Source organism: Myotis nattereri (genome assembly GCF_964212035.1).
Source record: "Myotis nattereri genome assembly, chromosome: X".
Lineage (NCBI taxonomy): Eukaryota > Metazoa > Chordata > Mammalia > Chiroptera > Vespertilionidae > Myotis > Myotis nattereri.
The window spans coordinates 26841375-26854359 of record NC_138078.1 but is presented as its reverse complement, the minus strand read 5'-3'; the positions used below and the strand labels follow the sequence as shown (position 1 = coordinate 26854359).

The 12985-nt window shown below is 43.3% G+C and overlaps 1 protein-coding gene and 1 pseudogene across 2 annotated transcripts in view; one reads left to right on the top strand and one right to left on the bottom strand.

The window, feature by feature from the left end:
- The window catches only part of LOC308511594 (tryptophan--tRNA ligase, cytoplasmic-like), a 111098-nt pseudogene that overhangs the window by 19509 nt on the left and 78604 nt on the right, over positions 1–12985 (bottom strand). The window lies entirely within an intron of this gene.
- On the top strand, positions 84–1658 carry LOC308510945 (protein FAM47E-like; the record flags this gene model as incomplete). Its single annotated transcript, XM_081080998.1, has 3 exons — positions 84–282; positions 442–735; positions 895–1658. 3 exons carry the CDS (start codon positions 84–86, stop codon positions 1656–1658), a joined length of 1257 nt encoding a protein of 418 aa, XP_080937124.1.

Here is a 12985-nt window from a genome sequence, read left to right as displayed (position 1 = left end):
ACGCCTGGAAATGGTCTCCTAGCAACAGGGCAGCTGGGACAACAAAACCCTGATGCCCCTGGGCGCCCTGGTCCAAGGGCGCCATGGCGTGCCAGCAGTGGCCCTTACCTGAGCCCCACAAGGGGTGGCTGTTAAAGTCGGACCTGAGGAAGAAGGCGCTCATAGAGTCGGGGCTCATCAAGCCATGGCAGTCAGGGCAGAAGCTGGACCAGAAGTCGGAGCCCAGCAAGAAGTGGCTGCTAGGGCCGGGGCCACTGGAGCCCTTGCCCCTGGGCATGAAATGTAAGCCCTGGTTCAAGGACAGGGACAGGTTGCCTTCCCGCTATCTCTCCAGGCAGAACAACAAGCTTGGCAAGTGACCAAACTCCATGGACAGCCGGAGGTGGGTATTTGTGAAGGAGGGACTGGATGACTTCAGAACTGACTGTCCATCTCCTGAAGGTGTGATCACTCGTGGCCCTTGGGAGGGCTTTCTGCCCATGGTTGCTCATAGAATTCCCCACCCTCCGCCCAAAAAGATTCACAGGCAGCCGCCCACGGGAGCGGACCTGTGTTCCAAGCTCTCGCCAGCCCAGCGAGCAAGGAAGGCCTTTGTAAAGAACATTGAAGCCAGCCTGAGAAAGCATCCCTTGGGGAACTGCCCGAATCTGGAGGAATCTCTCCCTCCAGACCTCCTGCTCAAGGTCCTGGAAGTGCTAGATCCTGACAGGGAGATGGAGGACACGTGGGCGTATTGTGAGGGCACCAAGGAAAGAAAGAAGACCCCCACACACCTGTGTGAATAACATCCTGAGGAGGTCAACCTGGAGCCTCCTCAGGCAGTGAACTTAGAACCTCCCAAGGCATTGAACCTGGTGCTTCCCCACCCACTGAACCTGGAGCCTCCCCAGGTAGTGTACCTTGAGCCTCCCAAGGAAGTCCACCTGGAATCTTTCAGGAAGCTCAACCTGGGACTTCTGGAGGAGGACAACCTGGAACCTGAAGACCAAGCCTACGTGGAAACGGCCAAGGAGAGTCTCCAGTCATATTTATTCCGTTTGTTTCCTGAGGAAGAGACAAATGCAGCATGCACAACGGATATCCCCAAAGATCCTGGGCTCCAAAAATCAAGAAGAAGAATTCGTGAATTCTGCAGATGGATCGATGATAATTTTGGAGACATAGGCATTGATGAAGAGGACCTCATGAAACAGTTTCAAGTTGAGTTAGAGGTCCCACTCACCCATAATACAGTCAAAATAAAGAAAATAAGCCAGCTTCCTTTGAATATAAGGCCCTGCAAACAGCTAGATGACATACAGCAGAGAAAATTCTCCATGCAGGAAGGTAACTGGGAAAGGAAACTCCGCAAACAACAAGACCCTTATAAACCCAAACGGGAGAAGATAAGGTATGGAGCATGGTACCTGGACCCCAAATCCTGCAAAAAGCTGGTCAATGACCAGCCCTTTCCGGACCCTAAAGACGTCCCTGACAAGGAACATTTGACCAATGGAAGGCATCTTGAACCAGACATTATTGATGAACTTTATGGACCAATTGCTTTCAAAGATTTCATTGTAAGCAAAGGCTACAGGATGCCAGGTGTGATTGAGAAGGTGTTTATGAGGAAGGGATGGAACTATGAAGAGGAGGATTCAGGGGACAAAGAGGATTAGACAATTTTCTATTTACTGCTCACTTGGCTAGTGTGTCTCTCTCATTTTAACATAAGTCAGAATTCACCATGAGTGTCTCACTGTGTATGGACAATTTGATTCCACAATATCTGTAAATTTAATACCTATTGCTAATAAAACTTTCTGTATGAGCTTCTGCTTGGGTTCATCAATGTGTTATGTATTTTACCAACTATGAAGTCAATACTTACATATACTCCTCTTGGTTTTTATTGCATTAGGAGTATTATATTTTTATTTCAATTATTCATTAAAAGTAACCATAAATAAAAGAATTACTTACAAAGGATCTTGTTGCCCAGCCGATGGGGTTCCGTGTTTGAACATTGACCTAAGAAGCAGGAGGTCATGGTTTGATTGCAGGTCAGGGCATATGCCTGGGGTGCAGGCTCAATCCTCAGTCGGGGTGCAACCAGGCTGTAGCTGATTAATGATTCTCTCTCAACTTTGATCTTTCGCTCTGTAAAAATTCTATATAATTAAATCCAGTGATGGAAATGTTAGAACAACCAGAACAACGAGAGACCAGAACAACTGCCGCCACTTGCCCCAGCTGGTCCCGCCCCCAGAGGGGATCCCACCCTGGTCGGGGGTGTGGTCAGCCTGCAAACCACCCTCAGCCCCTCGCCCCAGCCAGCCCCACCCCCTGGTGGAGACCTCCTACCCCAATCGGGGCCCCCATCAGGGCAGGTTGGCCAGCCCAGCTGTGCACTGGGCCTCTTTCCTTTATAATAAAAGGGTATTATGCATATTGACCCTAATGGTGGAAGAACCAGAATGACTGCTCCACCAGTCACTATGAGGCGCACTGACCACCTCTCAGTTCCTTTCCCCAGTCGGCAAGCTCCAAATTCCCAATGGTGAAAGGGGAACCGGGGTTGGGTGGTGGGGGATGCGGGTGGCACCAGGCCTAGGCCCCCACCCCACCAGTCACCCCACACACAGAGGGCAACCATGGCAGTTGTGGGGCAGGCGAGCAGACAGAATGGCTGACCTCTCAGTTCTTCCCCTTGGCCGGCAGGCTCCAATCACCCAGTGGCGAATGGGTTACTGGTGGTGGGTGGCGGCGGGGTATGTGGCTGGCTGCAGGCAGCTGAGGGAGATGGCCCTGATCGCAGGCCAGGCCTAGGGACTGTACCTGTGCATGAATTTCTTGCACCAGGCCTCTAGTATATTTATAAAAAATTATGCCAGCTACTGCATGGGATGAATCTCAAAATAATTGTGCATAATGAAAGAACTGTATCGCTCTAATAATATTCAAGTTATAATGCATTATGACAATTATTTTGTTAAGCACAACTTGTAACCCATAGTCAAAGTAACTTTATATATTGTTTGTGAATTATCTATGGCTACCTTTGCACTACAACATGAGAATTTAGGAATTGTCACAGAGATCATATAGCCTGCAAGCCTAAAATATTTCCTATCTGAATTTTTACAGTAAAATTTACTGTCACCCTAATCTAGAAGAAAAATATATTCAAACATATATTAAATCAATGATGCCACACTTTAGCTGAACAGAAGATAATACATACTCATCTATGGAATAGAATCAAGTGAAATATTTTTATAAAAATAAATATTTAGTTAGACCTGTTTGAACACTTTTCAAATCTGCCTATTAATTTCAATATTCTTAGGGTCAAAAATCCCTGAGGCAAATCATCATATAGGCCAGTGGTTCTCAACCTGTGGGTCGCGACCCCTTTGGGTGTCAAACAACCCTTTCAAAGGGGTCGCCTAAGACCATTGGAAAGCACATGTATTATTACATATTTTTTGTGTGATTAATCACTATGCTTTAATTATGTTCAATTTGTAACAATGAAAATACATCCTGCATATCAGATATTTACATTACGATTCATAACAGTAGCAAAATTACAGTTATGAAGTAGCAGCGAAAATAATTTTATGATTGGGGGTCACCACAACATGAGGAACTGTATTAAAGGGTTGCAGCATTAGGAAGGTTGAGAACCACTGGTATAGCCCCTGTTTCTTGTGATGTCTCTCCATGTGATGATTTGTCATACAGAGATTCCCCATGACTCCAAAAATGTGGGTGTTAAATGTTAGGTACGGCAGCCTGAACATGATAAAGACAGACTAACTTTCTTCCCAACTGAAATGGCTAATTAATTCAATGGGATGTACACAAAGGTGGGTTGGCCAGGAAATGTGTTTCGTATATCCATAATATTTTTCAATCTTTTTAATTGAATGCTTTACTGTGGGGGCTGCACTTGCCGCTTTATCACCATCCTCATCCCATATTAGTAAGTCTTTGATCCATTTTACACAGTTAAATGACCTCCCTGGCCCACATGGGTATTTGAGTTTATAACCTTTGAGCAAGAATCAGAATCTTCCCTGATGTCACTAGAGTCTATAAATTATGAAAACATTTTCACTAAAATCATTAATTCTTGCAAATGAGGCTATTATCATCCTTCTGTTTGTGAGCCACCAGAAATACCTATATTTCGTGATTATTGTTAGCATTAATGTTAGGATTGAGTTATAGAATAAAGAATAAGAGAATTCTATAGCTCCACTAATATTAAAATTATTAAGGAATTTATTATGACAATTATTTTGTTAATCAAAAGTTGAAATCTGTAGCCAAGTTAATTTAAGTCTCATTTAATAATAAAATTGTGATCACCTTTGTTAGGATTGCATCAAGGCCCAAAACCTGATTGGATCCTACTAAACAAAAATTGTAGGATAACCTTTGGGTGTTTTGTTTTATCATTGCTCCCTATAGAATATATTTAAATTTTCTTATTATAGTCATAAAAATTCACTGTGAAAGTGTATATCTTTTAAAAAATATTTTTATTGGTTTCAGAGAGAAAGGGAGAGGGAGAGAGAGAATCATCAATGATGAGAATCATTGATCAGCTGCCTCCTGCATGCCCCCTACTGGGGATTGAGCCTGCAACCCCAGGCATGTGCCCTGCCCAGAAATTGAAAGATGACCTCCTGGTTCATGGATTGACACTCAAGCACTGAGCCTTGCCAGCTGGGCTGAAAGCATATTTCCGTATCATATAACAGAGCTGTAGAACACCAAGGAGCTTCAAGTGCTGAAAATCTCCTGTGCAAAACTGATAGGTGAATAAAACTGCCCAGCACCACCAAATATCCTCCCATTTCTATTCAAGTGCAAGTAATCTTTGCATGCCATGAATATCAACTTAAAAGTCACTCATAAATGTCACATGAAAAATCAAGCAACTTCTTTACATTTTAAAAATAACAGCTAAACCTGTCTGTGATGTGACAATTTATAGCTAGAAAGATTTGTAGTGCAGATCTAGAGTGCACTTCTGCTTGCCTTCATAAAGAAAGTCACATGTAAATGGCACTATATGTATATAGAATTTCATCTAAACTCTAGAATGTCTCTCTGACCTAGACTATTCAGAATAATTAAGTTTACATCACCATTGTATCTTAATTCTGCATTGGTTTCCAAACTAGTCTTTCTTCTACTTCAGTATATTTTTCAACAATGCAAATCTGGTCCAATTCACAAGCTTGCTAAATCTCCAGGCTAATCAATAACATATCTATTTACATAGGCACACCTCCCACACACATATTGCCATACAAACATGCTCCTACATTACAGACGCCAGTCCACATGTGCTTTCACACCTCTATGGCTTTGTATAGGGTCCTTCCTACTGTTAGGTCTTCACTCAAGCCACTGTAATCCGGTCTTAATGCTCTCTCCTCCAGAGCCAATTTTTTGATTGGTTTTATCAAGACCTTGTTTTTAGACAGCTGCCTTTTTCTAAAGAACTCACTCTAATTTCCAAGAGAAGTGAGTCACTAATGGCTGCAAAATCTGGGAAATACCCAGACATATTTATTCAGACATTAAAGAGGCCAATATTATATTCTCTGGCTCAGGATTATGTAGTTGCTGTGGGTCTCCATTCAAGCCTGGGGATACGTGCAGCAGCATTCATCCTTACACATTCATTGTTCAGGTCCATAAAATTTGCTTTTCCACATTTTGGTTTTGTGACCTTGCTTTTCCCAGAACATGTCTCCTTATCTATGAAATGGAAACCTTATCATTCAACTCAAATTTTGGTGAGAATTAAAGGGTTACTTTACACAAGTGCCTAATACCACAAGCATCCCAGAATGATGCACAGCATATATTTGTGGAAGAGGAGGAGGGGGAGAATAGAAAGGAGAGTGCTACAAAGTCACCAAGAAGCCAAGGCAAAAAAGTTGTCATGGTGCTTATCCTGTGTGATAGCTTTCAATTGCAGTTGACTCAATCTTACCTGTTGACTAAGATGAAAAAATGTATTTTCAAAATAAGTCATCAGTAAAGCTTCCTATTGGCTTTGGTGATGGCTACGTCCAGCAAAATAAACTTTCATGGAGACATTATATGGGGTTCTCTGCTGCTCTAATTAAGTGCATTGGTATTAGTTGTCCTACAGAAACAAACAGAAACAGTGCTTGATCCATTTGAATCTTTTAACCCCAGAGAAAGTAGGAAACATTACCTGACCTCAAATTTGTACTTTTTAGGAAAGGAAAGTCAGAAGAGCCTAATATATAATTGTGTTAGCATAGCCTCATGAAGTTTTCAAAGCCTGTTCACAGTCCTTAACTTCTGCTTTTGTTTTTCAGGTTCACAACATAAAGATTTCCAAACAAATATTGTAATAATCAATTGTATTATATTATCACAAATGGAGTAACAGAACCTTAGAAGAATTTTGCTCTAGGAACATGTAGTTTAATAAAGACAAAGGACTTTTTTTTTTTTATCTCTGACAGTCTAAGGAGTTTTAAGTGCATCAGGCCATCATGTCTCATTAGTTAAGCATCGACCCATAAAACAGGAAGTCACGGTTTGATTCCTGTTTGGTGCACATGCCTGGATTGTAGCTTAATCAATTATTCTCTCTCATCATTGATTTTTCTTTGTCTACCTCTCCCTTCCCCTCTATGAAATCAACCAAAACATACTTAAAATGAATATTAAAAGCACAACCTTTGGAGTTGGCAGAAATACGTTCATAGTGCAGCACAGCCATGTTCTTATCCTATGATTACAGGCAAAATACTTCACAGAATATTTTATCTCAAATGTGTAATAACCATGCTTATTTCACCCAGGGTTTTTAAAATATATTTTTATTTATTTCAGAGGATAAGGGAAAAGGAGACAGAGGGAGAGAGACATGACTGATAAGAGAGAATCTTTGATTGGCCACCTCCTACATGTCTCCCACTGGGCATGGAGCCCATAACCCAGGCATGTGCTCTGACCTTAAATCAAATCATGACATCTGGGTTCATAGGTCAATGCTCAACCTCTGAGCCTCTCCCTGCCAGGCTTTAAAGATTAAATGATGTAGGAATGCCTTTATATGTCTTGGTGATCAATTAAATTTCCCTGTTCATCACTTGGTAATGAGGCTAAACATGAAATACCTCTTTGCTTTAAATTATCAGTGTAAAAAAGAAGCTTACGTCAACATCAGAAAAAGCTTGATTAATTTTATAAATCTAATATTTAGACCTAATTTATACCACTACAGAACTACTGAACTGAATTTGAATATTGTACAATAATCTTTCATTTATATCTTAAATCAATAGACTAAACTTCATAGAAAATGTCAAGATATGAAATTGCTCCCAGGCAGAGATGTACAGTCCTTTTCTTTGTAACATAAATTTTCTGCTCAGTTAGAACTGTGTGAAGTGCTCTTTATTGAACATTAGAAGAGATATGATATCAGAAATATGTCCCTTGATAATATTTAAAAAACACATTTTCAGGCATTGGCCTGAAGATAAAATAACTTAATCAGAAACTTATGCCAATACAATTTAAAAACTGTCCACCTACTTTGTCATTTTCAAATTCTTCCTGAAGTGCTTGAGTAAGGAGGAAAGTAAGAACACATCGCGAATATTATAATGGATTCAATATATACCAATTATTGAGTGTCATAAAATAAAGACTAAAATTGCCCCTGATAAGTGTAATTCTGATCTAAATGTAAACGATGGAATCATATTCATTCTGTGCCATTAGAGGAGCAGAGATCAACCTCACTTCTTTCAACCCTAAAATTGGTTCTTAGAGAAATAAAGGGCGGGATCGTTTAATACAATGAAAATAATTGCATTTTTATTAGCTTTAAGGAATAATTTTATATATATACTAGAGGCCCGCTGCACAAAAATTTGTGCACTCGGAGGGGAGGGGGGGGTCCCTTAGCATGGCCTGTACCCTCTCCAGTCTGGGACCCCTCGGGAGATAACGACCTGCTGGCTTAGGCCTGCTCCCGGGTGGCAGAGGTCAGGCCCAATCCCTAGGTGCAGCCCCTGTTCGGGCTCAGAGCAGGGCCGAGTGGGGAGTTGGGGCGCCGTCCCCTGTCATGCACAGAGCAGGGCGGATTGGGAGGTTGTGATGCCATCCTCAGTCATGCTCAGGGTAGGGCCGATTGGGGGGTTGGGGCACCGACACCTGTCACACTCACAGCGGGGTGGATAGGGAGGTTGCTGCGCCATCCCATCACGCAAAGAGCAGGCCCAATCAGGGGGTTGGGGCGCTGCCTCCTGTCATGCACAGAGCAGGGCCCATCAGGGGGTTGGAGCTCTGTACCCTGTCACTTACAGAGCAGGACCCATCAGGGGGTTGGGGAGCTCCCCCCTGTCACTCACAGAGTAGGGCCAATAGTGGAGTTGGGGCAACGCCTCCTGTCACACACAGAGAGGGCGCATGAGGGGTTTGGTGCGCCGCCCTCTATCACCCACAGAGCAGGGCTGATTAGGGGGTTGGGGCACCACCACTGTCACAATCAGGGCAGGGTGGATGGGGAGGTTATGGCTCTACCCCATCACACACAGAGCAGGGCCCCTGGGGGGGAGGTTAGTGGTTGGGGCGCCGCACCCTGTCACACACAGAGCAGGGCCGATCAGGGTTGTTGGGGAGATCCCCTGTATCAGGCACAGAGCAGGGCTGATCAGGAGGTTGTGGCCCCACCCCCTGTCACACATGGAGCCACAGAGCAATCAGGGGTTTTGGGCTCTGCCCCCTGTCACGCTGATCCCGGTGCCGGGAGGCATATTACCCTTTTACTATATAGAATAGAGGCTTGGTGCATGGGTGGGGACTGGCTGGTTTGCCCTGAAGGGTGGCCTGGATCAGGGTGGTGGTCCCCACTGGGGTTGCTGGCCAGTCTGGGTGAGGGGCTGAGGGCTGTTTTCAGACTGGCAAGTGACTGAAGCTCCCAAGTGCTCCTTTTTTTCTTTTCTTTTTTTGTATTCTGCCCCAGCTTTAGCTTTGAGTCTTGGCTCCAGCTCTTAGGCCTCCTCTGCTGAAAGTAGGTTTCTTGCCTTTGCTTAAAATGTTGCGATCCTGCTGGCTGAAGCCTGGCGGAATAAAGCAGGTTTCTCGGGTTTTTTTTAGCTTCTATATTTGTTACATAGTTGCTTAGAGTTGCAGCTCAGAGGCCTGCAGCGGCAGGTGCGGAACGTTGGATTCCTCCTTCACTGAAGCAAGCAAGCGTCATGTTAGTTTCAAGCTGCCTGGCTGCCGGCCGCCATCTTGGCTGACAGTTAATTTGCATATTGCCCTCATTAGTAATGGGAAGGGTAGCGGTTGTACGCCAATTACCATCTTTCCCTTTTATTAGATAGGATGGTAGTTGAAGAGTTCCTTATGATGACACAATACCGACATCAAAGGCAGCAGTGATAGTCTTCATTTCTCAATAAACACTTAGAGAAGTTGGCCTAATTACCATATAATTAACAAATTTGATACAAGAAGTGTTGGGGGCCAGATGTAAGCTGGCAAGGTCCTTGCACCTAAAGAGACTAGCAAGGCTGGGACCCTTACCCACACAGTTTTCCCAGCCTTGTTTGGATGGCGATTATCAGTGGAATGAGAACAGCCTTTCATAGCTTACCAAGAAGTCTGTAACTATTTACTGAGACATGCTGTACTGAGAACTTGTCCTTCTGTTCTGTCCCTCCCTTAGAGATTAAGAGGAACAAAGAATACATTCCTCTTGACAAACCTCCTATTCAGTGTGTTGTGTATAAATAGGATTGTGTGGCTAATAAAGTTGCTTCAGTTCCTCGAGAGCTGTAGTCCTCCCGATCTCGCTTTCCTGTCTTTCTTTCTTTTCTCAATTCCCACCTCCCTGCCTCAGCCCGGCTCAACCTGTCAGGCTGGCCCAGACGAAGAAGGTCTGAGTGATTATTATTGTAGGCATCCAACAGGATGGGGTAAGGATGGCAAAATAGCAGAGCAACTGCCTAACACCAGAGGAAAAATTTTTAGTACATTTAATTATTGACTCTAAATTCACAATTCAAATGTGATATCCTGTGTCCTCTAGCTTGCAAATAAAGTATTTGTTTAAAAGAAAACGAATTTTATACAGACTCCTGACAGCAGACCAGAGGAGCGCAAGAATCAAGTCAATGATTTGAAATGCAAGGAAGGAAAAACACCCAACCGGAAAAGCAAAATGAAAAAAGAATGCAAAAATGCGAGGATAGTGTAAGGAGCCTCTGGGACAGCTTCAAGCGTACCAACATCAGAATTATAGGGGTGCCAGAAGATGAGAGAGAGCAAGATATTGAAAACCTATTTGAAGAAATAATGACAGAAAACTTCCCCCACCTGGTGAAAGAAATAGACTTACGGGTCCAAGAAGCACGGAGAACCCCAAACAAAAGGAATCCAAAGAGGACAACACCAAGACACATCATAATTAAAATGCCAAGAGCAAAAGACAAAGAGAGAATCTTAAAAACAGCAAGAGAAAGAAACTCAGTTACCTACAAGGGAATACCCATACGAATGTCAGCTGATTTCTCAACAGAAACTTTGCAGGCCAGAAGGGAGTGGCAAGAAATATTCAAAGTGATGAATACCAAGAACCTACAACCAAGATTACTTTATCCAGCAAAGCTATCATTCAGAATTGAAGGTCAGATAAAGTGCTTCACAGATAAGGAAAAGCTAAAGGAGTTCATCACCACCAAACCAGGATTATATGAAATGCTGAAAGGTATCCTTTAAGAAGAGGAAGAGGATGAAAAAGGTAAAGATACAAATTATGAACAACAAATATGCATGTATCAACAAGTGAACCTAAGAATCAAGTGAATAAATAATCTGATGAACAGAATGAACTGGTGATTATAATAGAATCAGGGACATAGAAAGGGAATGGACTGACTATTCTTGGGGGGGAAAGGGGTGTGGGAGATGCGGGAAGAGAGTGGACAAAAATCGTGCACCTATGGATGAGGACAGTGGGTGGGGAGTGAGGGCGGAGGGTGGGGCGGGAACTGGGAGGAGGGGAGTTATGGGGGGGAAAAAAGAGGAACAAATGTAATAATCTGAACAATAAAGATTTAATTTAAAAAAAAGACATGAAAACAATCTAAGTGTCCACTGACCAATGAATGGATAAAGAAAATGTGTGTACACACACACACACACACACACACACACACACACTAACACACACATTTCAGTCATGAAAAAAAAAGGAGAAACTCCTACCATTTTGTAACATTAATGAACCTAAGGGGCATTTTTTTTTTCAGGTTGAGATTTTTTTATTCTGGAGGTAGGAGGGGTCAGCATGCTCAGGTGGGGAGGGTCCAGCCCAGCTTCTACAGCCCTCCCCTCCCCCCAGTGCATGCCCAGCCCCAATAAGTTACCCAGTTACTCAGCTTCCCTCCCTCCTGAGTCTGTCTGTCCTTCTGCTCCACCCCAGACAGGGCTGACCAGGCTCAATACAAGTGCTGCTTATCCCCAGCTTGTGGGCAGTGCCACATGGCAGGCTGGGGGCGGAGAAAGCAGCTGGGCTGAAATGGCAGAGGGGCGGCCCCTGGTTCTGAGGGGTCAGGACGTGGAGAACCGCTCCCTGGAAGCCAGGGGGCCAGCCCCACAGGTCTGTGCATGAGGAAACAGCAGTCGCGTGGGGCATCCATCACACCTCCATGGCGGGGTCTGAGCCTTGGCCCTGCCGCTGTAGGTCCTCCTCCTGCTTCATCTTGGGCTTCTCTGTCCGCATATGCCACACCAGAACCCGGGTGCAGTTGGCAGTCCGTGGCTCCAGGTCCTTGGGTCCACCAGGTGGCTCAGGAGACTGCTCTCCAGGTGGCCTCGGGGAGCGGTTGCATCAAACAGGGCATTGGGCTTAGCCAACAGCAAGGGCAGGGCCACTGCAAATCCCGCCATATCCACTGGGAAGGGCCGGTTGGGCTCCCACGCCGTGGGAACTAAGTCAGAAGACAGAGAAAGCCAAATACTATGTGACATCATTTGTATGTGGCATCTAAAAACACAAAAGTCATGGAGCCAGAGTAGAATGGTGGCTGTCAGGGGCTAGAGAGTGGGGGAAATGGGCCAATGTCGGTCAAATGGTACAAATTTCCAGTTCAGATTAATAAGTTCTGGAAATCTCATGTACAGCACAGTGACTACAGTTAACAATACTGTATTATATATATGAAAGTTTCTAAGAGAGTAGACCATAAATATTCTCACACACACACATCAAAATATTGTCATTATGTAAGGTGATGAATATAATAACTAACCCTATTGTGGCAATCATTTCACAATATATACGGGTATCAAATCACCACAGTGTACACCTTAAATATACACAATTTTGTATATCAATTATATCTCAATAAATCTAGAAAAGTTTTTAATTAAAAAAATAACATTACTCAAATCTACTATATGGTGTATATTTGTAATCTTTCCCTCATTTTTAAAGTAAATTCAGCATTATGAACTATCAAATTTTTCATAGTATAGTACAAAATATCCATACCAGTCTTTAGTGGATCTACATTCAATGGACTAAAATAACTCTATAGGATCTGAACACTTCACACAGTTCTCTGTAATGACCAGAATGACCGGTCACTATGACTTCCACTGCAGCCAGCAAACTGGCCAATCAGGGTGGAGCCAGCTGGTCAACTGCTTTTTATTACACCATTATTATTGAGCCTTCAGGAGAAACAAAATTGTAATGGAAACATAGACAAAATATAAGGTTCCTTTACTGTTATTGTTGTTTTAGAGAGACAGGTGCTCTTAAAATTAAATAGCAGTTCAGGACAATAATATAAGAAATGTCTAAAGACTACTTTTTGAAGTTTGGTTCTGCTGTCTCTGACTAATCTTTGGGATTTATGGATTCCAAAAGCTATTCATATGTTGGAAATTCCCTATCTACTAACACTTCCACCTGAAA